Genomic DNA, 23,190 nt, shown 5'->3' with positions numbered 1-23,190 from the left:
TGCTACCTTGCAGAACAGCGATAGAGTTTTTACTCTGGGCACATGGGCATGGCTGTGTAGAGTGTGAAGGAATGTGTTGCATGAACCTCTCCAGCCACAGCGAGTCAATCCACAAGAGTATTCAAGTACTGAATGAAGAGTTCAAGAAGCTTCAAGTGGAAAACAAAGACTGGGTCAATGAACTCTCGCAATCCAAGGAACTAAAAGGTTGGATGATGCCTATCTAAAACAGGACTATAAATTATCTTAGCTGTTGTTCTATTGTTAATTGTCTCATGTTTGTTTAGATGCTTTTTGAAAGTCTTACAAAATTCTTTTGGTTCCATCTTTTTTGTAAAACAGAAAGATGGAAGATACCCATCACAGGCTCCTCATGGACTGCTTGGAGGAGAGGACTGGAGGTCAGGATGGCACAAAAACCTCTCAGAGACTCAGTGTGGGCAAGGAAATCCTTAAAAGTGCCTAAAAGTATTCTTAAATCCATAAAGTACATTAAAAACCCTAAGTAACTAAAGCCATTAATGAGCCCCACTGAGTGTCAGTACAAAGCTCTCCTGGGACTCGTTAAAGCAGATAATTGGGGCCATGATTGCACAAACCTCTCACAGAGTCAGTATCAAAAGGGAAACATAAAGTACCCTAAAATAACTGAAGTAACCTGAAGTACTGATGAGCCCCAATGAGTGTTGTTACTGACAAAGCCTCTCCAGGGACTAATTATAGCAGATAATTGAAGGCCATGATTGCACAAAGCTCTCAGAGACTCCAAGGCAAAAGCCAAACCCAAAGTCTTTTTAAAAAACCTGCAGTCCCTACAGGGAGCATTAAGGATTCCCCAGGGCCATTGCTGAGCAAGGCTCCCCAGGGACTCCTTCCAGCAGATCCTTGAGGCCACTGGGATGTGGGCTAGGGGGGGATGCTGAGGGCAGGACAAGGGGCTGACAGTGCCCAGCCTGGCTGGGGCTGTGCCAGGAGGCCCCAGGGCCTCAGGACAAGGTGTCTCCTCACAGCCCTTGGTGGCACAGACCCTGCTGTGCCCCAGGGCACCAAGACTTGGCTTCTCCTTGTCCCCACCTGTCATCACTGCCTGCAGTTCTCTGCTCTGCCTGGGGCCTGGGGACACTTTCTCAGTTGTGTTCCTCAGTGGGACCCATTAAAAGTCCAAGAAACTTTGGAGTTAGATTCTGCCTTGGAATTCTGGAGAGGTTTCTTCATCTCCCTCTCAGGGACTAATGCTCAGGGCCTGAGCACAAAGCCCCAGAGGCTCATTAAAGTCCTTGTGCTGTGTCTGTGCTGCTGAGCTGGGCTGGGCTCCTGGCACAGAGGCAGCTCCTGGTAACCAAGAAGAGCTTCAAAAGCACATTTCTCTTGATGAGCAGCTCTTCTGCCAGCCCAGCAGGGCTGGGGCACTGCCTGCAGCCAGCCCGGGCACAGCACAGAGGCACAGAGAGCTTCAATCAGTCAGGGCTGGGAAGGTGCTGAGAAGTGCCTGGGGCAGAATCACTGCCAGCCCTTGGCACAGGAACCTCTGGCTGCAGGACAATGCAGCTGCAGTTCCTGGAGTGATCTCCTAAAGCTGGAACATCCCAACGCCTACAGACTCTGTGAGTACATTCTCTGATTGTCTCTTGTGCAGGGCAGCCAGGGGTGCCCAGGGCTGTCGTGCAGAGCAGGGTCCTGCAGCCCAGGGCGCTGTGCTGGGGCAGGGACTCTGCTGCCTGCCAGGGACAGCTCTCAGCCAGCCCTGGCAGCTGCTCCCAGTGCTCAGGGACAAGATCTGGGTGGGAGGAGACAGCTGGTAAGGCTTGGAAGTGTTCTCCTTGTGTGGTAGGGATGCTGCCTTTTTTTAGGAGTGCTTCCAGCATGGCATTGAACTACAGAAATTAGATTATACAGGGAGCACAGCAGAGAAGGGGCTGCGTAAAAGGGGATAAACTGCTTTTATGTTCTACTGTCCTAGGTTGCTGGGATGGAAACTGCACACAGACATTCATCTCTCATTTCAGGCTGAGAAAAATAAAAAAAATTCTCTGAGATCTTGCTAAACCAGGCACTGACAGATATCAGCACAGAGGCCCTTAGGAGCAGCATCAGTGTCACATTTCTAGCCAACTCTGGGTTGCTCTGATGGTGCCTGCAGAGCCAGAGCTGCCCCTGGGCAGTGCCAGAGCTGGGAGGGGTCTGCAGGGCAGAGCTGAGCCCCCAGGGCTGGGCTGGGCTCTGGCAGCACTGGCAGGGCCCAGCCCTGGGCACAGGGAAGCAGCTGCTGGCAGGGACAGCAGAGCCCTGGGCAGGCAGTGGGGGGGAAAGTGCCCCCAAGCTGTGCTGTGATATTTCAAGTCCTCTCCATACCCAACTATTCCATGATTACTTTTCTTACAGATCCCCAAGGCAATAGAGAACATATGTCCAACAGCAGTTCCATCAGCCACTTCCTCCTGCTGGCATTGGCAGACACGCGGCAGCTGCAGCTCCTGCACTTCTGCCTCTTGCTGGGCATCTCCCTGGCTGCCCTCCTGGGCAACGGCCTCATCATCAGTGCCGTAGCCTGCAGCCACCACCTGCACACGCCCATGTTCTTCTTCCTGCTCAACCTGGCACTCAGCGACCTGGGCTTCATCTGCACCACTGTCCCCAAAGCCATGCACAATTCCCTCTGGGACACCAGGAACATCTCCTACAAAGGATGTGCTACACAGGTCTTTTTTTTTGTTTTCTGTGCAGCAACAGAGTATTTCCTCCTGACCATCATGTGCTACGACCGCTACGTGTCCATCTGCAAACCCCTGCACTACGGGACCCTCCTGGGCAGCAGAGCTTGTGCCCACATGGCAGCAGCTGCCTGGGCCAGTGCCTTTCTCAGTGCTCTCATGCACACGGCCAATACATTTTCCCTGCCCCTGTGCCATGGCAATGCCCTGGGACTGTTCTTCTGTGAAATCCCACAGATCCTCAAGCTCTCCTGCTCCAAATTCTACCTCAGGGAACTTGGGCTCATTGCTGTTAGTTCCTGTTTGGTATTGGGTTGTTTTGTGTTCATTATTTTCTCCTATGTGCAGATTTTCAGGGCTGTGCTGAGGATCCCCTCTGAGCAGGGAAGGCACAAAGCCTTTTCCACCTGCCTCCCTCACCTGGCCGTGGTCTCTCTGTTCCTCAGCACGGTTATCTTTGCTCACTTGAAGCCCCCCTCCATGTCCTCCCCATCCCTGGATCTGGGCCTGTCAGTTCTTTACTCGGTGGTGCCTCCAGCCCTGAACCCCATCATCTACAGCCTGAGGAACCAGGAGCTCAAGGCTGCAGTGTGGAGGCTGATGACTGGATGCTTTCAGAAACATTAAACTGCTGCCCAATTTCTGCAACTCACTAATAATAAAAGTTGTATATGATGTTTCAAGTTGTTTGGTTCTGGGGTCTTTTTTCTCTTGTTTTAATTTTTCATATTATCCACAAAGAAATATAAATGCTTGTGCCATCTGGGTGTGGCAGTGCCGGGGCTGCAGCAGGGACAGGCCATGGGCACTGCTGGGGCAGCGCTGACGCCTCAGCCCGGGGCCTGGGGGCTCCAGGCTCCTTGCCCAGGCTCTCTCAAGAACACACCCAGGCCAATGCTCAGCACAGAAAAGCCCCGTGAGCAGCCCCAGGCTGACCGTGGGCAGGCTGGGGACAAACGGCATGGCTGGGGCTCTGCAAGGGCCCTGGGGCAGATGGGAAGGAGCAGCAGAGCAGGGGCTGATCCATCCCCAGTGCGCTGCACAGCCCAGGGTAGCATCCCAGAGCGTCCTCATGGAGCTGCCAAAAACATCCCCCCTCTGCAGCCCTGGCCTCTCCCCCAGCTTACACAGGTGCCCCATCCTTGCAGGCACAGACACGGCAGCACTGGCTCAGCAGCCCCTGTTTGCATTGCACACAGTAGGCAGGAGCACCCCCATGCTGTTGGTGTGGGGACATGAACCTGAGGGAGCACAAATGCCATCAGCCCCTGGGGCCAGCAAGGGCTGGAGAACTTGAACATCTACCAGGGCCCTCACCCACTCCTCACAGGACTTGTGCTCCAGACCCCTCACCAGCCTTGTTACCCTTCTCTGGACACACTCCAGCCCCTCCATGGCCTTCCTAAACAGGGGGGCCCAGAACTGGACACAGCACTAAAGGTGCTGCCCAACCAGTGCCCAGCACAGGGGAAGAATCACTGCCCTGCTCCTGCTGGCCACACCATTCCTGATCCAGGCCAGGAGCCATTGGCCTTCTTGCCCACCTGGGCACACTGCTGCCTCATGTCCAGCCTGCTGTCCATCAGTCCCTGCAGGTCCCTTTCTGACTGGCTGCTCTCCAGCCACTCTGTCCCCAGCCTGTAGTGCTGCAGGGGTTATTGTGGCCAGCGTGCAGGACCCAGCACTTGGTCTTGTTAAACCTCACCTTGTTGGATTTTGGCCCTGGATCCAGCCTGTCCGGGGCCCTGTGCAGAGCCATCCTACCCTCCAGCAGATTAAACTCACACCCAACTTTGTGTCAGCACGGTTCCCCAGAGTGCCCCAATGGTCTCCATGGTTCCATGGGGCCTTCCAGTGTCACGATGTCCCTTTGCTTCCATAGGACCCCTTGGTGTCACAAAGTCCCTTGGATCTTTAGCCCTGCAGTGTCACAATGGCCCTTGGTCCCCCAAGGCCCTGAAGTGTCACACTGGATTCTTGGTTCCATGAATCATAGAATGACAGAATTTCTAGTTTGGAAGAGACCTTGAAGATCATCGAGTCCAACCCATGTTCTAACACTTCAACTAGAGCATGGCATCAAGTGCCACATCCAGTCTTCCCTTAAACACATGGAGGGATGGTGACTCCACCACCTCCCTGGGTAGATGATTCCAGTATTATCGCTCCTTCTGTGAAAAATTTCCTCCTTAATTCTAGCCTGTGTCTCTCTTGGCGCAACTTGAGACTGTGTCCTCTTGTTCTGTCTGTTGTTGCCCGGAGAAATAGACTGACCCCCAGCTCACCACAGCCACCCTTCAGGAAGTTGAAGAGAGTGATAAGATCACCTCTGAGTCTCCTTTTCTCCAGGCTGAACAACCCCATCTCCCTCAGTCATTATTCATACGGCTTGTGCTCCAAGCCCCTCACCAGCCTTGTTGCTCTCCTTTGGACACGCTCAAGCATCTCAACGTCCCTCCTAAACTGAGGGGCCCAGAACTGGATGCAATACTCAAGGTGTGGCCTCACCAGTGCTGAGTACAGGGGAAGAATGACCTCCCTACTCCCACTGGCCACACTGTTCCTGATACTGGCCAGGATGCTGTGGGATCTCAGCACCTCAGGACTGAGGTGCCAAGTCACCGAGACCACCCTTGGGGGCCTCGGGAGTCCTGGAATGTTGCCAGAAGTGTCTGGTGGCTGGACTTTGATCCTACACAGGAGACGACACTTGTATGAGGATAGGAGGATTTCACCGGAGTGAATGGTGAAGGGATAAGTTAATTAGAGAGTGAAACACAGGGTTTAGGATTTCTGTACAGGGGGGTTTAGAGAAGTAAGATGGAGGAATTGGGGCGTGTCCTGTCCTTCTTCTTCTTCTTCTTCTCCTCCATCTTCTGTGGTGATGGTGGCACTTTGGGATTGGTCATTACTAAAAGTGCACCGGACAATAAGGGTGAAAGGTATTGGGGAAAAATGATAAATATTGTATACGCAACTTTGGGTATAAAGATAGGTGACTGTCCGGAGGGCAGGGAGTGTGCTCATGGCTGGCTGCTGAGCAGACCTCTGTCGGGCCGAGAGAAAATCTTTTAGATAAGCAATTAATAAACACCGAGACCAAGAAAAGATTTGAAGCCTCTTCTCGTCCTTTGAAGCGTGGGCCGCCTCAAGGCCACCCCGGGCCTTTCCAGGCCATCCAAACAGCCGAAAATCGGACAGATGCCATTGGCCTTCCTGGCCACCACGGCACTCTGCTGGCTCATGTTCATCTGACTGTCAACCAGCACCCTCAGGTCCCTTTCCTCCTGCGCACCGTCCAGCCCCACCATCCCCAGCCTATAACGTTGCAGGGGGTTATTGTGGCCAAAGTGCAGGACTCGGCACTTGGACTTATTGAACTTCATCCCATTAGATTCTGCCCATCCATCCAACTGTTCCAAATCCCTCTGCAAAGCCCTCCCTCCCTCCCTCTAACAGATCAACACATGCTCCCAGCTTAGTGTCATCTGCAAATTTGCTAATGAAAGACTCTAAACCCTCATCCATGTCATCAATAAAAATATTAAACAGAACTGGCCCCAGCACAGACCCCTGAGGGACACGACTGGTGACTGGCCACCAGCTGGATGCAGCACCATTCACCACCACTCTCTGGGCCCGGCCATGCAGCCAGTTCCTAACGCAGCAAAGAGTGCACCGGTCCAAGCCACGGGCTGCCAGCTTGTCTAGGAGTATGCTATGGGAGACAGTGTCAAAAGCCTTGCTGAAATCCAAATAAACAACATCTACAGCCTTCCCTGCATCCACTAGGTGGGTTACCTGGTCATAAAAGGTGACCAGGTTGGTCAAACATGACCTACCCCTCCTAAACCCATGCTGGCTGGGTCTGATACCCTGGCCATCTTGTAAATTCTGTGTGATGGCACTTAATATAAACTTTTCCATTATTTTGCCAGGTAGTGAGGTCAGGCTGACTGGTCTATAATTACCAGGATCCTCCTTTGCACCCTTTTTGTGAATGGGTATCACATTGACCAGCTTCCAGTCATCCAGAACCTCACCAGTGAGCCAGGACTGTTGGTAAGTGATGGAGAGTAGCTTTGCAAGCTCATTTGCCAGCTCTCTCATTACCCTGGGGTGGATCCCATCTGGTCCCATAGATTTATGAATATCTAAGTATTTCAGTAGTTGTATGACTGCCTCCTCTTGGATAATGGGGGGACCATTCTGCTCCCTGTCACCATCAACCAGCCCAGGTGGGCAGGTGTCTTGAGGGCAAGTCATCTTCCCACTAAAAACTGAAGCAAATTAGGCATTAAGCACTTCTGCCTTTTCCTCATCTTCAGATACTAAGTTCCCTCCTTTGTCCAATAAAGAACAAAGGCTGGTCTTACCTTTCCTTCTACCATTAATGTATTTGTAAAAACATTTTTTATTACCCCTTAGAAAAGTTGCCTTTCTAAGTTCAAACTGAGCTTTGGCCTCCCTAAGCAATCAAACCAGAAATGGACCGAGAACAGTCCCTGTATGTGTGTGAGACACAAGGACACTGACGGCAAGGATAAAAGGAACATGGCCTGAAAGCTTAACAGAGCTCAAACTTAACAGGACTTTACTAATACATTAACCTTAACTGATACTTTCAACCTCACAGTTTAGCAAATGAGCAGAGCGTAACAGCATGTAACCGAACTTAAACCTATGACTTCACAATTTAACAGAGGAATAACACTTATCAATATTGAACTTAACATAAAACTTATACTAAAGGTAACCGCTTAGCAAAAGAAAACCTCTCAGCAGCATTTAACTTCATTTAGGCCTTGTGATTTAACCTTCCCTACAGGCCTGACTGACTCAGCTATCCCAGGCACTCCAGCCCTCAGAGAGCAGCATTTCTGCCACATTTCCCCAGCACAGGCACTCCTGTGTGCACACAGACACAAAGAGTCAGTGCAAGGCACCTGTGAGCAATTCCCCTGAGGGCAGGCAATGCTCCCTGTGGATCCTTTGGCATCTCCCCAGCAAAGGGCAAAAGGGTTGAGCCTGGAGGAGTGGGGGGATTGGCCCTAACCCTAACCCAGGCTCCGTCGTTGTTCAGGATTCCCGAGTGCAGCCAACGGGAGAGTTCCCGGCTGGGAGAGGCCCCACTCAGAGGGAGTTGCTGGCCCCGGAGAGCTCCAAGGGCTCCTTTTGGAGCGCTGTTTGCAGGGCCCCAAGAGAGGGGCTTCAGTCCCAGCAATGGCTCATCCTGGCCACACTTGGCACCAACAGCTTTCTTTGGCAGTGTGAGAACAGGGATGTTGTGCCATGGAGGGAACAGAAACAGTTCCCAGGGCTTCTGCTACAGAACCCAGGAGCTGGTTGGGCAGCAGCAGTGGCTGGAGCAGACAGTGTTTGTGATGAGCTGCAGAGGAGCTGAGCCCAGGGGCTGTTGGCCAAGGCTGAGCCCCAAGGAGCATTTCTCAGCTGGCAGGGTGGCCTGAGAAGGGGAGGGGGGAATGCAGCAGCACAGGGCCCATGGAACCAAGGGACCATTGTGACACTGTGGGGCCCTGTGAGACCAAGGGACCATTGTGACACTGTGGGGCCTCATGGAATCATGGAGAGCACTGTGACATTGCTGGGCCTCATGGAACCAAGGGGACTGTACTGACACTGTGTGGCTCCATGGAATGTAGGGATCATTGTGACATTGAGAGGCCCCATCAAACCAAGGGTCCATTATTACACCACGGGGCCTCATGGAACCATGGAGACCATTGTGACACTTTGGGGTTTCATGGAACCAAGGGGCCATTGGGACACTGCGAGACTCCATGGAGCCAAGGTCCATTGTGATATTACAGGGGCTCATGGAATCATGGAGACACCATGAAGACACTTGACAGCCTCATGGAACCAAGGGGCCATTGTGACACTGAGGGGACTCATGAAATCATGGAGATCATTGTGACACTATGAGGCCCCATGGAATAAGCAAAGCATTGTGACACTGCAGGGCCTCATGGAACCAGTGAGACCATTGTGACCCTGGGGGTCCCCATAAACCAAGAGCACCATCGTGATACTGTTGGGCCTTGCTAAACCAAAGGTCCTTTGTGACACTGCAGGGCCGCATGGAACCAAAGGTCCATTGTGACATTGCAGGGCCTCGTGTCATCAGTGGTCCATTGTGACACTGGGCCACTAAAGGAGACCATTGTGACACTGCAGGGCTTCACGGAACCTCGAGGCCATGGTGACATTGTGGAACACCACTGAACAAGGAGTTCATTGTGACATTTCAGGCCTGCATGGAACCAAAGCTCCAGGATGACACAGAGGGGCCTTCTGTCAGCAATGGTCCATTGTGACACTGTGGAACCAAAGAGACCATTGTGACACTGCAAATCCCCAAGGTCCAAAGTCCATTGTGACATTGCAAGGCTCATGGAAAAGAAGAGTCACATGACATTGTGGGACCTGGGGAACCACGGAGACCATTGTGACACTGCAAGGCCTGATGGAATAATTGGGACCATTGTGACACTGTGGGACTCCATTGAACCAAGGGTCTATTGTGACACTGCAGGTCTTCTTGTAATCAAGGAGCCCTTGTGACACTGCTGGACCCCATAGAAACAAGTCACCATTATGGCACTGTGGGGCCTCATAGATCAAAGGCACCATTGTGACAGGGTGGGGCCCCATAAAACCAAAGGCACAAAGAACAGGTCTGGTTGGTTTGGCCTCCCAGGGGCCACCTGACTGGTCCAGCTGACCCTGGCATGTTGAGGATCTCTTCTCATCTGCTGCTGAAGCACAGGGACTCCATGCTTTCCTTCCTATGGAAAAGAACTCTCCTTCTCCTCCAGGAACCCATGGTCAGATTTGGGATTTCTCCTCCGAATTTCCTTATATCCAGGGATTGTTCCCATAGGAATATTGCCAGTACAAATCTGGCTGCAGTGGTTTCACAAGGGTCACTTCCCATCTGTCCCCAAAACATTGGGGAAATCTCTGCGCTTTCCTTCCTATGGGAAAGGACTGTCCTGCTTCTCCAGGTGTCCATGGCCAAGATTGTGTTTCCGCCTCCAAAATTCCCTATATTCAAAGACTGCTCCCAGTAAAAATCTGCCATTCCTGACAAGTCTGGCTGGCCTTGGTCTAGTGAGGCTCTCACCTGCTTTCCAAACACTGAGGCTCTCTCTTTCCTTCCCATGGAAAAGAACTCTCCTTCTCAGCCAGGTGCCCATGGCTAGAGTTGGGATTTCAACTCCAGCATTTCCCTGTTGTGACAGACTGGAGGAGATTGTTGGCTGGAAACAATTTGTGTAGGGGGGAGGAAGGGGCAGGTCCAGCCTTGCCCTGCCCTGGAACCCCAGCCTTGCCCTGCCCTGGAACCCCAATCCCCCCAGAGCCTCTATCCCAGCCCAGCAGTGTCTGCCAGTCCCTGGCACAGCACAGGCAATGCTCCACAGCCACCTCTGCAGCCCCAGCCCAGCTCCTGAGGGTCCAAATGAGCCCAAGTCCCACCTGGGGGAAGGGCCCAGCAAGACCAAGGGAAATTGAAGGCTGACCACAAGGCAAGCAAACATCTTGACCCTACCTCCTCTTGGAATTTCCATCTGAACGCTGCTGGAATCCAGGAGTTGGTAGCTGTGTGTGCTTCTCTGTATCTTTTCTGTCTTTCTCTCTTTTCAATTCACGCTTTTTGAAAATTTTGAGTAACTTAAAATTCATCAAGCTAAGACTTTGCGAAGGTGAATGGGCCAAGTCAGTGCTTTGAGAATTGTTTTTTGTTGATTGCATGTCATATTAAACCTTTTGCCAAAGTTTCTCTGATTTTTCTAAAATCCCCAGTAAAGGCTGTTTTGTTCTTTTGAGCTCCCAGCCACATTCCACACTCCATTTCCCAGCTGGAGCCGCTGGTGCCTCTGAGTTGTGCTGCCCCAGCCCCAGGGACGCTCTCCTTGTCTGCCCATTCCCCCACGGTCTCTGGGCAGGGATGGCCTAGGTGGGGGCTGCTGACATCCTCAGCAACTTGGAGGCTGCTGCTGAATTTTCCTGCTGCAGAGGCTTGTTCAGCCTTCAGCTCTTGAGTGCAGGAATTCAGTGTCCCACGGCTCATTAATATTCAGAACACCTGAACAAGCCAAGTATCTCCTCATGCAGTTTGAATACATTTGAAAATCAATACCCTTCATGGTAGACAATCAATCAGACTCTGTCCCTACCCCCACCCCACCATTTCCGCCATCCAAGCCCTGGCACTCAGAGCAGCCTTGTGCAAATCTGAGCTCCCTCCAGCCCAGGCTGCACCTGCAGCTTTCAGCTCCTTGGCTCCAACTCCCACCTGCTTTCCTTGGAGAAGGAGCTGCCCGAGACACAGAGGGATGTTCATTACTTGTCAGCCAAAATAGCCAAGGGGAGGAACAGCTCCATCAAATGCAAAAGTCATTCCTCTGCTGGGCTCTGCCCTGCCCCTGATCCCCACAGCCTGTCCTGTTTCCTTCATCCCTCCTTTGCCAGGCTCTTTCTGGGACAAGGGAGCTCTGCTCTGTCTACGGAAGGAGGTGCAAGTGCCACCACTGGAGTGGGAACCACAACTCATCAGGTTTGTGTCCTTTGGGAGTCAGGAACTGGTGGGACTCAGAGGCACACGAAGTTTCTCTTCATGGTGTGATAAATAGTTATGATTTGTGCTGATAAAAAATTGAAACAGTAATCAATATTGATACAGTAATTAATATTTGAGAATAATAAAACAGTTAATAGTTAAAAGTTGTAATGCCAAAGAAGAGAGGGAAGGGAGGGGCTCCACCCACCCCCCCTTCCCAGCAGACGTTCTCAAGGACCACAGGAAAGAAGCTGAAGATACAGTTGCTAAAAATGACCAAGAACCTGGTTGGGTCCAAGAAAATGCTAATTATAAGGGACTTATTGCTTTGATATGTAGATGCAGTGATACGTTAGTCTTGGCTTACATTGTACTGGCTTGGTGCGCATGTGTAACCCAAAGGTGAATTAAAGGACAACGAAGAAGACTACAGGGCCTTCATCAGTGACGACCCCCAAAGACTTGTGCGACCACCAAACTGAGTGGTGGCGCATGCGTGGTAAAGGTGGTAATGAATGCGGAGACAGAAAAGTGGCAAACTGAAATTGGGAGGAGATGGAATTGACACATGGCATATAAGGGGTGACTTTTACTTGGCAAGCTTGTACGTGAAGTGGCAAGGGTCAAGAACCCTGCCCTTCGTACCCTGCGGTTCTTTTTCCTTATGCGCTATTATTTGAACCAAATTATCCCTTATTTATATATTTTCTAAACTATTCAATTAAAATTGTTGCTACCTTAAATATTGTTGGGTGTTTTTTTTGATGGGATAATTGAGAAAACATAACAATGGCACATGTAAAAATGTGAATATGATAAAATATAATAAAAGCCAAAATCCTTCCCTCTTCTCCATGTGACATTCCAGAAACATATGACATGTCCACCATCCACAAGGGATTTCCATACAGGAAGGATTTTAGACAAAGACAACTTAGTTGTAGTTTTATGTCACTCTTGCTCCAGTCTGAAACAGGGCCCAGCATAGTGCCGGGATCATCAGAGAGCTGAGGTGTATGCTGGAATTCAATGCCCTCCCCCTCCCACAGCAGCCCTGCATTTCCCTTCTGCAGCCTTGGTTCTCCAGCACAGCCATGGAGTCTCTTTGGGCTCTGGACTGTTCCTGCAGCCCCCAAGAGCAGCTGAGCTCTGCCTTTGGCACAGTCAGGCCTGGCCAGCCCAGGCCATGCTCAGCAATTGCCTGTGTGTGCCTGGCCTTGCTGTCAGCCCCGGCAGCGGCTGCGTGGCCCCTTTGTGGCCCTGTGCTGGCCCAGCCATGGTGGCCCAGCCCCTGTGCAGGCCCAGCCCAGGCCAGGAGCATTGTGGCTGGGAACGGCCCCTGTGCCGTGGTGCCCACAGCAGCCTTGGGGCTCTGTGCCCCATGGCCTCCCTGCTGGGCAGCCTCTGCCAGCTCCTGCAGAGCCCCTGGCACCTGTGGGGCTGCACAGACAGCCTGCCCCGGGCTCTGCCGGCCTCTGGGCCAGCAGAGAGGCAGCCAGGGCTGGCCATGGCCGGGAACAGGCCCTGAGCCCTGCAGGAAGATGGAGCTGGGCCACAGCCAAACTCAGCCCAGGCCAAAGCTGGGCTCAGCAGCCAGGGCTGCCAAGGGCTGGGCAAAGAGGCTGGTGCTGACAAATGTCCTGGGCCCCCTCCTGCTCTGTCCATGCCACCAAGGGCACAGAGCAGCCTCCTCTCTGGGCCACTTGCCTGTTTGCAATGCCTTGCACAGGCGCTGGCCCTGCCCCACAAGGCCTGGCCTGAGTCCTGCCCCTGCACGCTCAGCCAGGCTGAGATGGACACTGATGGTTTCTGGGCCAGGCTCTCGGAGCCCAGCCCAGCTCCCTGCAAGCTCTGCCAGCTGCCCTGAGCTCTGGGCAGCTCCAAGGGCCTCTCCCCATCCCAGCCCAGCTGGCTCTGGCCCCACAGCTCTGCTCAGGCCAGGCTGCTCTGGGCACTGCCCCACGGCCTCAGCCCCTGGCAAGGGCACAGCAGCAGCTGCAGCTGCCACAGGACTCAGCCCCAGGCATGGGGGAAGGGGCTTGGCCAAGGCCAAAGGAGGCTCCCTGGCTGCCCTGCTCCCCTCGGGCTGAGGTGCTGAGAGCTCTGCAGCCCCTGCTGCCATCCCATCTGCCCAGGGCAGCACAAGAGCCCCGGCCTTGGGGCCCTCAATAGCTGCTCCTGCTCCAGGCCCAGGGCCCATGCCAAAGCTGGGGCAGCCACAAAGCTGTGCCCATTTCTGTTCATTCTTGCTGTGATAAGAATAGTATAAAATTTTTTACAAAGTGGTTGCATATTCATTTATTTCACCTAAATACAATGTGAGACTCCCTTCTTACACAATTTCTTGGGTCACATAAGCAGGAGGGATAATTAAATTGAAGGGGGTGGATAAGAGCATTTTTTTTATTATAACAGAATCAGAAGCAGAAAACAATTTAAAATATACTTATGGGCAGACTTGGCCTCTCATGATATGCCCTGAGAGCTGCTGACAGAAGAAAGCAGGCCTTCTGTGGCTTGTTCTGGTGGGTTACCTCTGCTGGAGTCCGTGTGCCTACCAAGTCACTCTAGCACTCCCCTCCTTGGCTGTACAGTGGAGAGAAAATGTTATGGGAGACAAATTGTGGACTGAGATAAGGCAGTTTTCTATAGCAAAAGGGGAAGTTCTTACATGCACCAGCAATGAGGAAACACCCCAAAAATTTTATTCTCTTCTTCTGTCAGCAAGTGATGTTCAGCCACTTCCCAGGAAGCAGAACTTCAGCAGTTGGAGTGGTTTATCAAGAAGACTAACACTGTAAATAGGAAATCTCCCCTTTTCTTCCTCCTTCCTAAGCTTTTATACCAGAACTGGGGCCATACAGTCTGGAATATCCCTTTGGTTAATTTGGGTCTCTGGCCTGCTGTCCCTTCCCAGGACCTGACCCACTTGAAGCCCCTTGAGGGAAAGAGAATTCTGAGAGATGGCAGGAGCCAAAGCAGGGGTGTGTTTCCAGCTCCTTTGTGGCTCCCAATGCAAAGCACTGTGAGGGGTCTTATGGGACAATGAAAAGGCTGAAAAGCAGCCAGTCACAGCTTTCCTGAGAGATTCCTTGAGTTGCTGGTTCCTCAGGCTGTAGATAAGGGGGTTCAGGGCTGGGGGCACCACCGAGTACAGAACTGACACTGCCAGATCCAGGGATGGGGAAGACATGGAGGGGGGCTTCAGGTGAGCAAATGTGTCAGTGCTGAGAAACAGGGAGACCACGGCCAGGTGAGGGAGGCAGGTGGAAAAGGCTTTGTGTCGTCCCTGCTCAGAGGGGATCCTCAGCACAGCCCTGAAGATCTGCACATAGGAGAAAACAATGAACACAAAACAACCAAAACCTAAACAGAAAGTGACCACAAGAAGCCCAACTTCCCTTAAGTGGGAGTGTGAGCAGGAGAGCTTGAGGATCTGGGGAACTTCACAGAAGAACTGGCCCAGGGCATTGCCATGGCACAGGGGCAGGGAAAATGTATTGGCTGTGTTCAACAGAGCATTGAGAAAGGCACTGGCCCAGGCAGCTGCTGCCATGTGGGCACAAGCTCTGCTGCCCAGGAGGGTCCCGTAGTGCAGGGGTTTGCAGATGGACACGTAGCGGTCGTAGCACATGATGGTGAGAAATGCAAATTCTGATGCAATGAAAAAGGCAAAGAAAAATACCTGTGCAGCACATCCTGAGTAGGAGATGTTCCTGGTGTCCCAGAGGGAATTGTGCATGGCTTTGGGGACAGTGGTGCAGATGGAGCCCAGGTCGCTGAGGGCCAGGTTGAGCAGGAAGAAGAACATGGGCGTGTGCAGGTGGTGGCCGCAGGCTACGGCGCTGATGATGAGGCCGTTGCCCAGGAGGGCAGCCAGGGAGATGCCCAGCAAGAGGCAGAAGTGCAGGAGCTGCAGCTGCCGCGTGTCTGCCAATGCCAGCAGGAGGAAGTGCCTGATGGAGCTGCTGTTGGACATTCCTTAACTCTGGGCATCGTGGGCTGTTGAAGGAAGACACTGATAAGCTGAGAAAGAATGAATTGTGTTATACTTATCCTTTTTTATTATGAATCCCCTCAAAATTACTTCCTTTTTTGGGGAACTTTGCTGAACATTTTTATCTCTGAGCTCAGGTTTAGGCTGCTGGCTCATCTTCAGCATTGCTCTCTGCCAGAGCACTGGGGAACCAAGAGGGAAACCAGGGCTCCCTGTGCCCCAGTGAAATCAGACCTACTCATCCCACACAGGTGCCCGTTGCTCATTTCACCTCTCTCTGTTTTAGGGTGACTGCACTTATAACTTGATTGAACAATATTGTGCAATTTTTGAACACTCCAGTTTAAAAATAATTATCTCCAAATCCTTCTCTCTTTCCCTGTGCACCTGAAAAGGAAGGGATACCAAGGGTTGGTCTGGCTCTCTGCTGCCTAGAGTTGTGCCTAGTGGGAGCTGTTTCTCTCTATCCAATCTTTGTCCCTGCCAGTGCTGCCAGAGCCCAGCCCAGCCTTGGGGGCTCAGCTCTGCCCTGCAGACTCCTCCCAGCACAGGGCACTGCCCAGTGGCATCTCCCTGGCAGCAGGGCCTTAAGGGCAGGGCAGACAAACAGAGATGCTCCAAGCCAAGGAGCTGCTGCTGCTGTCTGTAGGGAGAGGAGGCTGAGGAGGCACTTTCTGAGGGAGATCTGAGGCCCATCTGCTGATGCCCAGGGTGACAGTGCAGGAGTCTCAGTGACACAGCCAAAGCTGACAGCCCCTTTCCCTTCCCTTTAGGAGAAAGCTGAGAGCAGCCCTGGCCATGCAGCTCCATCTCCAGAGCAGGAGGAATCTGCCCTGATGGGGGTGGCTCCTTCCACCTCCAACTTCTCCCCTGCAGCATCCATGGGGAGCTGCCAGGCAGGCTGAGAGCTGCCCCTGGCAGGTGGCACATGCCCTGGGCTGGCCAAGAGCCCCGAGGGCTGCAGGAGCTGCTCTGCAGGACAGCCCTGGGCAGCCCTGGCTGCAGCCCCAGCTTCACCCCCTGCAGCCATCCCTGGCAGCAGGAGCCGTCCTGCCCTGTCCCTCTGACGGTGCCCAGGGCAGCCCCGCTCTGCAGCACATCCTCCTCCTCCTCCGGTGCCACAGAGAAAATGAGAGAGTCCTCCTGACACATCCCCCAGGCTGTGCGGTGTGCTGGCTTCAGGAGATCCCTCCAGGAGCACAGGGGACATTGCCCTGCACCCACACACTCACCATGCACAGGGCTGTGAAGATCTTTCTCCACGTGAAGTCTCAGCTCAATGTCTTCCCAATCCTGATTGCCTTCAGCCTGTCTCTGCCTGGCTCCTGTCCCCTCAGTGCCTGCAGGCAGAGCCCTCAGCCCTGCTGGGCTGGGAGAGGAGCTGGTGCTGGGAAGAGCTGTTCCTTTAAAGCTCAGCAGCACAGACACAGCACAAGGCCTTTAATGAGCCTCTTGGGGATTTGGTGTTGTTTACATCAGACTCAGTCCCTGAGAGAGTGCTCAAAAAACTTCTGAAGAACTCAAAATTAAATTGAAACTCTGAAACTTCTTGAAGTTTTAATGGTTCCCACTGAGGAACACGACTGAGAAAGTGTCCCCAAGTTCCAGTTAGTGCAGAACACTGGAGGCAGTGATGACAGCTGGGGACAAACAAGGCAAAGGTGTCTCTGGTGCTGAGCAAAGCTGGATGTGTTTCAGGAATGCAAAGAGCCAAGGCCTGAGCCCCAGCCCCTGGCCAGGCAGATCCTGTCCCTCCCTCCTTGCTCAGGGCTCTTCCCGGGATGGGCACTGGCATGTGGGGATGTGCAATGGCAAGGGCAGGAGCATGGGGCGGCCCCTGCCAGGCTGCTGAGCAGGGACAAGGAGGCAATGAGGCCCCAGCCCTGCAAGGGTCACTTGTCTCCTGCTCCTGCCTCAGGCCCAGGCCCAGCAGCCATGGCCAAAGTGCTGCCCAAGGTGGCTCTGGCAGGGCTGTCTTGCAGCTGCTGCCCATCCCTGTGCCCTGTGCAGCCCAGGCTGTCCCACGGTGTCCCTGCCCTGCGCCTCTGTCCCTGCAGGCTGTCGGCATCCCCCGGCTGCCCCACCTGGCTGGGCCCTTCCTTTGCTGACAGCTCTGCCTCCTGCCTGCCTCTGCCTGCCCACAAAAAGCCCGGGGCTGACCCAGACTCCTTCTGGGGGCTATTTTGCACCACAGCCCTGCCCTGGGAGGGAAATTCCTTTGTCCTTCTCTCCAGTCCTGATCTCCTCAGTGGCAATTTACATTAGGTTTTTCCATTTTTCTCCCTGTTTACTATTATATTAAAAAGATCCACCATCTCTGAAACCACCCTTCAATCCCTCCCAGGGCTCTCCTCTGCTGTCCTCAGTCCCGATCCCACTGAGCACAGAGCTCCTCTGTCCCTTTACAGTGCTCATGTGCTTGAGGCCATGATGCACTGAGGTGCCTGGACAAGAAGGACGGTTCTTTTCTACAGGAAGGAAACCACAGAGCCCCAGAGTTTTGAAGGCCGATCAGAGGCAGCCTCAAGGAGGCCAAGGCCAGCCAGACCTGTTTGTCTTCAGAGCTTTTGTCTGGGAGCAATCCTTGGATAGACAGAGTTTGGGACGCCAAATCCTAGTTTTTTCCATGAGCACCTGGACAAGAAGGACAGTTCTTTTCCATAGGAAGGAAAGTACAGAGCCCAAGTATTTCACAGGCAGGTGAGAGCTGGCCCTCAGGAAGCCAAGGGAACCTAGACAGTCCTGGCAGCTTTTGTCTGGGAGCTATCCTTGGATAGAAGGAATTTTGGAGGCAGATTCCCAGTTTTGGCCAGAGATGCCTGCATCGAAAGATGTTTTTTCAATGGAAAGAAAAGCACATCCCTCCAGTGTTTTGAAGGCAGATGAGAGGTGGCCCCCAAGATGCCAAGGCCATCCAGAGGAGTCTGTTCTGGCAGGTTTTATATAGAAAGAATCTTTGGATTTAATCAAATATAGAGGTAAAATCCTAATTTTGGCCATGAACACCTGGAGGAAAAGGAGAGTTCTTTCCCACAGGAAGGAAAACACGGAACTCCAGAGTTTTAAGGGCAGATGAGAAGCAACCTTCAACATGCAAGGTCAGCTGGACCAGTCAGGCCAAGCCAACCAGACCTCCTTGGTGCCCTGCAGCACCACAATTGTCCCTTGGTTCCATAAGCCCCCATAGTATCAAAACAGATCTTTGTTTTCATGAGGCCCAGTGACACCACAAGCAGTGGTCTTGGTTTGGAAGATGTGGGAATATGCTCTGAGCCCAGTGCCCATGGTGCTGGTCTCTTCCGCCCAAATTTTCTTGATGAATTGGCAGACCAGCTGTAGGAGAAGGGCAAGAAGCCAGAGATGTTGCAGGGAATGCTCCAAGCACGGTGCCAGCAGGCCCAGCCCAGGTGGGGATGGCTGCAGGTACCTGGGCTGTTCTGTGGAAGAGGCCACGGGCGGGGTCCTGCTCTTGTGTGCGCTGCAGGGCTGCACCTGGCAAAGAGCGAGCGCAGCCAGAGCTGAGGGGCTGCGGGAGAGGCCGGAGAACCCAGCCCAGCCCTGCGCTCCCCAGGCAGGGAGAGCCCCGGGATGCCCCAGGGGATGGAGCACGGCCCCTGCGGGGTGTCTGCCCGGCCCCTCTTCCGTCCTGTCCATGGGCATGGGATGGGATTGGGTGGGATGGGATAAAATGGGATGGGATGGGATGGGATGGGATGGGATGGGATGGGATGGGATGGGATGGGATGGGATGGGATTGGGTGGGATGGGATGGAATGGTGCCAAGTTGGCTGCGGACACCAACCCTGTGGGCCAGCTCTGCCACTCACCCTCCTGCGGCAGCTCAAACGGCACCACCGCTTTGGTTTGATGTGCTGGGGCAGCTCCAGGGCCTTCTTCCTCCTCTTTCCCCCAGGCCACCTTGGGTGCTTTCAGGGGTCTCTGCTCCATGATAATGACTGGTTTTGTCCTGGGGCTGCCCCCAGCCCAGCCAAAGTGGCCCAGCTTGGAAGGAATGCCTGGCCCCAGGTGTCTAAGACGGCCCGCACAGGATCTTTGGGAAGGGCTCAGACCATCAGCAAACGCTGCCCGGCTCTGCGGGCTCAGTCCTATCCCCATATCTTTCCCTGAGAGCATTTGAATTTCTAAATGAGAATCATTTGAAGGGAGGGGATTTACATTTTCCATTTCAGAGCAGCCTTCTGCCTTCATTAGCAGACACCTCTCTCTTAAACCAAGACAATTGTTTATCATCTTGCAGATGCACAGTTGCCGGGGAGCCCCGTTTTACACCAGGGACCTGGAGAACCATTCCCAGCAATTGGGAAAATCCTAGGTGGTCCATCCACCCATAGATGAGGTCTCCAAATGTGCCCTGAAATTGGGTCCAGCTCTTAGAGGCCTAAAAGAGCAAGTCCAAGGGACTTGATGATATTTTTTGGCCCAGAACGCCCTGCAGCTGATGGCACACTTCACAATCAGCAAAGGACACAGGCAGGCCAAAGCCCAGACCTCTGCTGGGAGCCTTTCTCCTCAAATACCTTTCAGACAAACCTCCATGCAAGTCACTTGGGAAAGTTTCTTCCAATGATACACATAACTGCACAGGCTTATGTGAAAGATTCTAAAGCAGCTGCTGTGGAGTCAAAGAGCCAGCACTAAGAGTCCCTGTCATCTCTTTGTAGCTAAATCCCACTGGGGAATTCGAGGGAGTTTGGAACGAGCTAGAGAACAGACCTCTGAGTGTTTTAGATGATGCCATTGCCTTTTCTTCTCTTCTACATAAAAAGGAAGGGTGAGTTTGGCTCACATCTGCACTGCATGGCTCACAAGGCTGCAAGACTTGTAGTTACAAGAGCTTTGTAGGATTTCTTGGCCAAGAAGACACTGCCAGCCAGGCTATTTATGTTTTGCAGCCAACCCTTCAATATTTTGTCTTAGGGACTCATGCTACAGTGTAAGCTTCCTTAGCCAATCATGTTATGACACACAAACCTACAGCACTGCATCCCAAGCTTCTTGTTTACCATTGTAACTTCTTTTTTTTTCTAGATCTTCAGCCCTAAAACTCTAAACTTTCCTCCACTTCAACCTTCCTCCCCGTGTCTCTGCTATAATAAACTAGAAATGCACATTCTTGCTTCTAGAACCTAAGTTTGGAAGTCCTTTCCAAGGTCTCCGATCAAATCCTGTCTTTAATTCTAAGCTTTGCTGACAAGACCAAAGGTCTGAGATTTCCCTGCATTTGGGTTTCCAACAACACCGATGCTGTTAGTTGCAGAGTGCCCAGGGTCCGTCTTGCAAGTCAACTCTGGCAGTAACAAGGTGGGCAACTGCCGGGGGGCTGCTTGTTGCCTCTGGCAGCCCATTGCCCAGGGCTTGCCAGCGCCCCAGCCCCTCAGGGGCTGCCCCAGCCCGGCCAAGCTGCCCGGCAGCAGCGCCGCAGCCCCACAGCAGCTCCAGAGCAGCCCCATCCAGAGGCACCTGGGAGCCCTCAGCAAGGCAGCCGGCAGCACACGGGCAGGAGGACACGGATGGCGCTTCCTGCCTGGCACAGGGCTTGTGGCCATCTCCAGGCACTGCTCTGGCAGGGATCCCCACAGCTCCGGCCCCTGCCCACTTGCTCTGTCACCAGCACAAAGGCTTCAGCAGAACCACCACAGGCCAAGGGGCTTCTGGCATTTCCCCTGCAACACTGCACGCCTGGGCATCTTGCTGAGCCCAGGCACCCTTCTCCTCCTCTTCCCTTATGCCCTGCAGACCCTGGGCAGCAAAAGAAAGCTCCTTGGAGTCTGTATATTATAACACACTCTATATTTATATACTAAAGGAAAAACAAGAAGAAGAAAAGAACAATCTTAAAGAAATGGAAAATTCCCGCTGGCTAAGGTGGCCTCAGCAGACAGAGGCATCAGCTCTCTGCAGAGCTCCAGCAGCGCAGCCAGCTGAGCCCCGACAGACGAGGCCGTGTCCTCCATGCCCAGCGGAGATGATCTTGCACCCTCTGGAAGACGGAATATCGCTCACTCTGCAGTGCCTGGAGGACATACAATGTTTGACGTGCCACGTCTGACACCGCACTGCTGGTGTCCTCTGTCAGGTGTTCAAGGGCTGAAAGAGAAAGGAACAGAGCCATGGTCAGATCCCGGATCTGCGAGGAGCCGAGGAGATCCCCCTGCCCGGGCCATCCCAGCCAGCTCTAGCCATGGCCAGGAGGGAGCAGGGACCAACGGGAGCAGCCCGAAGCTGCTGGCCACGAATCCCCCAGGTGGCCCTGAAATCTCTGTGTGCTCTGCCCACGCTGCCCCTCATCCGCACAGGGAGCAGAGCCCTCCGCAGCCGGGGCAGGGCTTGCAGCTCCCCCGGCAGCCCCCGCTGCCAGCCCGCTGCCCTCACTCACCGTTGCAGATGAGCCGGAGCTCTTCCTTCTTCCCCCTCAGGTGCTGCGCGGCCATGCCTGTGAACACAGAGCCTGTCACGGCCCCAGCTGCACAGCTCCCTGCCAGCGGCGCTGCCGGCACTGTGGCCACACGGGCTGCTGGCCCGGCAGGGCTCAGCCCGGCCCTTGCCGCACGCTGCCGCCCCAGGCACGGCTGCCAGAGGGCGGCAGCAGCAATGCCCAGGCCAGGCGGGGCTCCACGGCGCCGGGCGCGGCTGGCGGGGCCGGGGCTGAGCTGCGGCGGGCCGGGCCGGGGAGGGAGCCCGGGCTCGGGACTCACCCATGAATCTGACGGCTGCCGCTCGCAGGGACTCCTGTGGGCTCTGCAGGTAGGGCAGGGCCCGGTGCAAGGTGCTCGGCCGCTCTGCTCCTGTCCTCTGCCAGCTGCAGAGGGCGGCAGGAGGGAAGGGTTGGCGCGGGCTCAGGCCCTGGGCCGGGCGCTGCCTGCGCCCAGCCCCGGCCTCCCCTGCCCGCACAGCCATGAGGCGCGGCCAGCGGCGGCCGGCTGCTGCTCCCGAGGGGAGAGGGCAGAGGGCCGGCTGCTGCCCGGGGAGCCGCGGTGCCGGCCCGCCCCGCAGCCCCGCCGGGCCGGGGCTCCATCGTGAGCTAGGAGAAGAGACCGCGCGGCCTCTGCGTGCAGCACCGGGCAGGGGCACAGCTGCCCGCCCTGCACACTGAGCACTGCGCTCAGGGGGCTTCTCCGGGCTGAGGCTGGGGCTTGCAGGCCCTCTTTACCAGGCGCTCGCTGAACTTCCACAGATTCTGCCTCTTCACCAGTCTTTCAAGATCCCTTTTTTCAGGAATTCGACCACAGAAAGCAGCGTTTCCTGAGAAGCCTGGGGAGCAGCAGAGACTTGGATATGGCCCCACAGCGCAGGGCGCAGGACCTGCGTCCCTGTGCCAAGGCCTGGAGGAGGCTGCAGCTCGGCAGGTGCCAGAGCAGGAGGCAGCCGAGCCCCCTGCCAGGGGAACAGCAGCAGCCCACAGGTCCTCACCTGTGCCACAAGCCGCTTCTCATCATGGCAGTGGAAAAAGAGGGGCAGCAGGCTCTGGCAAAGAGGTGTCTTCAGGGCCTTGTTTTCCTTTTCCCTTTCTGGAAGAGTCACCAGTGTTCGGAAGAGCAGTATGGAGAGCAGCTGCACCTGGCTGTTGTTCTGTATGGAAGGAAGAAATAAAGACCTCAGCATTGGCTGCACGGGGCTCAGCCTGGCACAGGCCTGCAAATTCACAGGGCACTAAGTGTCCGGACAGCACCCAGTGGCAGTGGATGGGAGCAGTGAGCCTTACGTGGTCAAAGAGTGGCAGGAGCGCCTCAAGCAGCTGCAGTGTGATGGGGCTGGGCATCAGCATGTCATTGTCCAAGATGATAAAGCTGAGTAGCATGACTGTCATGCTAACTATCTCTCCATCTGCATCCCACAGGAACTCGACAAGACTTTCAGTCAGGCTCCACATTTTTTCA

General features: G+C 54.1%; 2 protein-coding genes across 2 annotated transcripts; one reads left to right on the top strand and one right to left on the bottom strand.

Annotated features, from left to right (window-relative positions):
- Nucleotides 1-2,405: 2,405 nt before the first annotated feature.
- LOC135461018 (olfactory receptor 14J1-like) lies at nucleotides 2,406-3,338 on the top strand. The gene has a single exon (XM_064738001.1). It carries the CDS (start codon nucleotides 2,406-2,408, stop codon nucleotides 3,336-3,338), a length of 933 nt encoding a protein of 310 aa, XP_064594071.1.
- A 543-nt stretch (nucleotides 3,339-3,881) lies between these two features.
- LOC135461017 (olfactory receptor 14J1-like) lies at nucleotides 3,882-15,289 on the bottom strand. The gene is made up of 2 exons (XM_064737999.1): nucleotides 14,320-15,289; nucleotides 3,882-3,952 (listed from the first exon to the last, which is right to left on the bottom strand). The coding sequence occupies exons 1-2, from the start codon at nucleotides 15,272-15,274 to the stop codon at nucleotides 3,882-3,884; spliced, it is 1,026 nt and encodes a 341-aa protein (XP_064594069.1). The 5' UTR covers nucleotides 15,275-15,289.
- Between the last annotated feature and the right edge of the window lie 7,901 nt (nucleotides 15,290-23,190).

Source organism: Zonotrichia leucophrys, unplaced genomic scaffold (genome assembly GCF_028769735.1).
Source record: "Zonotrichia leucophrys gambelii isolate GWCS_2022_RI unplaced genomic scaffold, RI_Zleu_2.0 Scaffold_151_111563, whole genome shotgun sequence".
Taxonomy (NCBI): domain Eukaryota; kingdom Metazoa; phylum Chordata; class Aves; order Passeriformes; family Passerellidae; genus Zonotrichia; species Zonotrichia leucophrys.
This window is presented reverse-complemented; position numbering and strand designations above follow the sequence as displayed.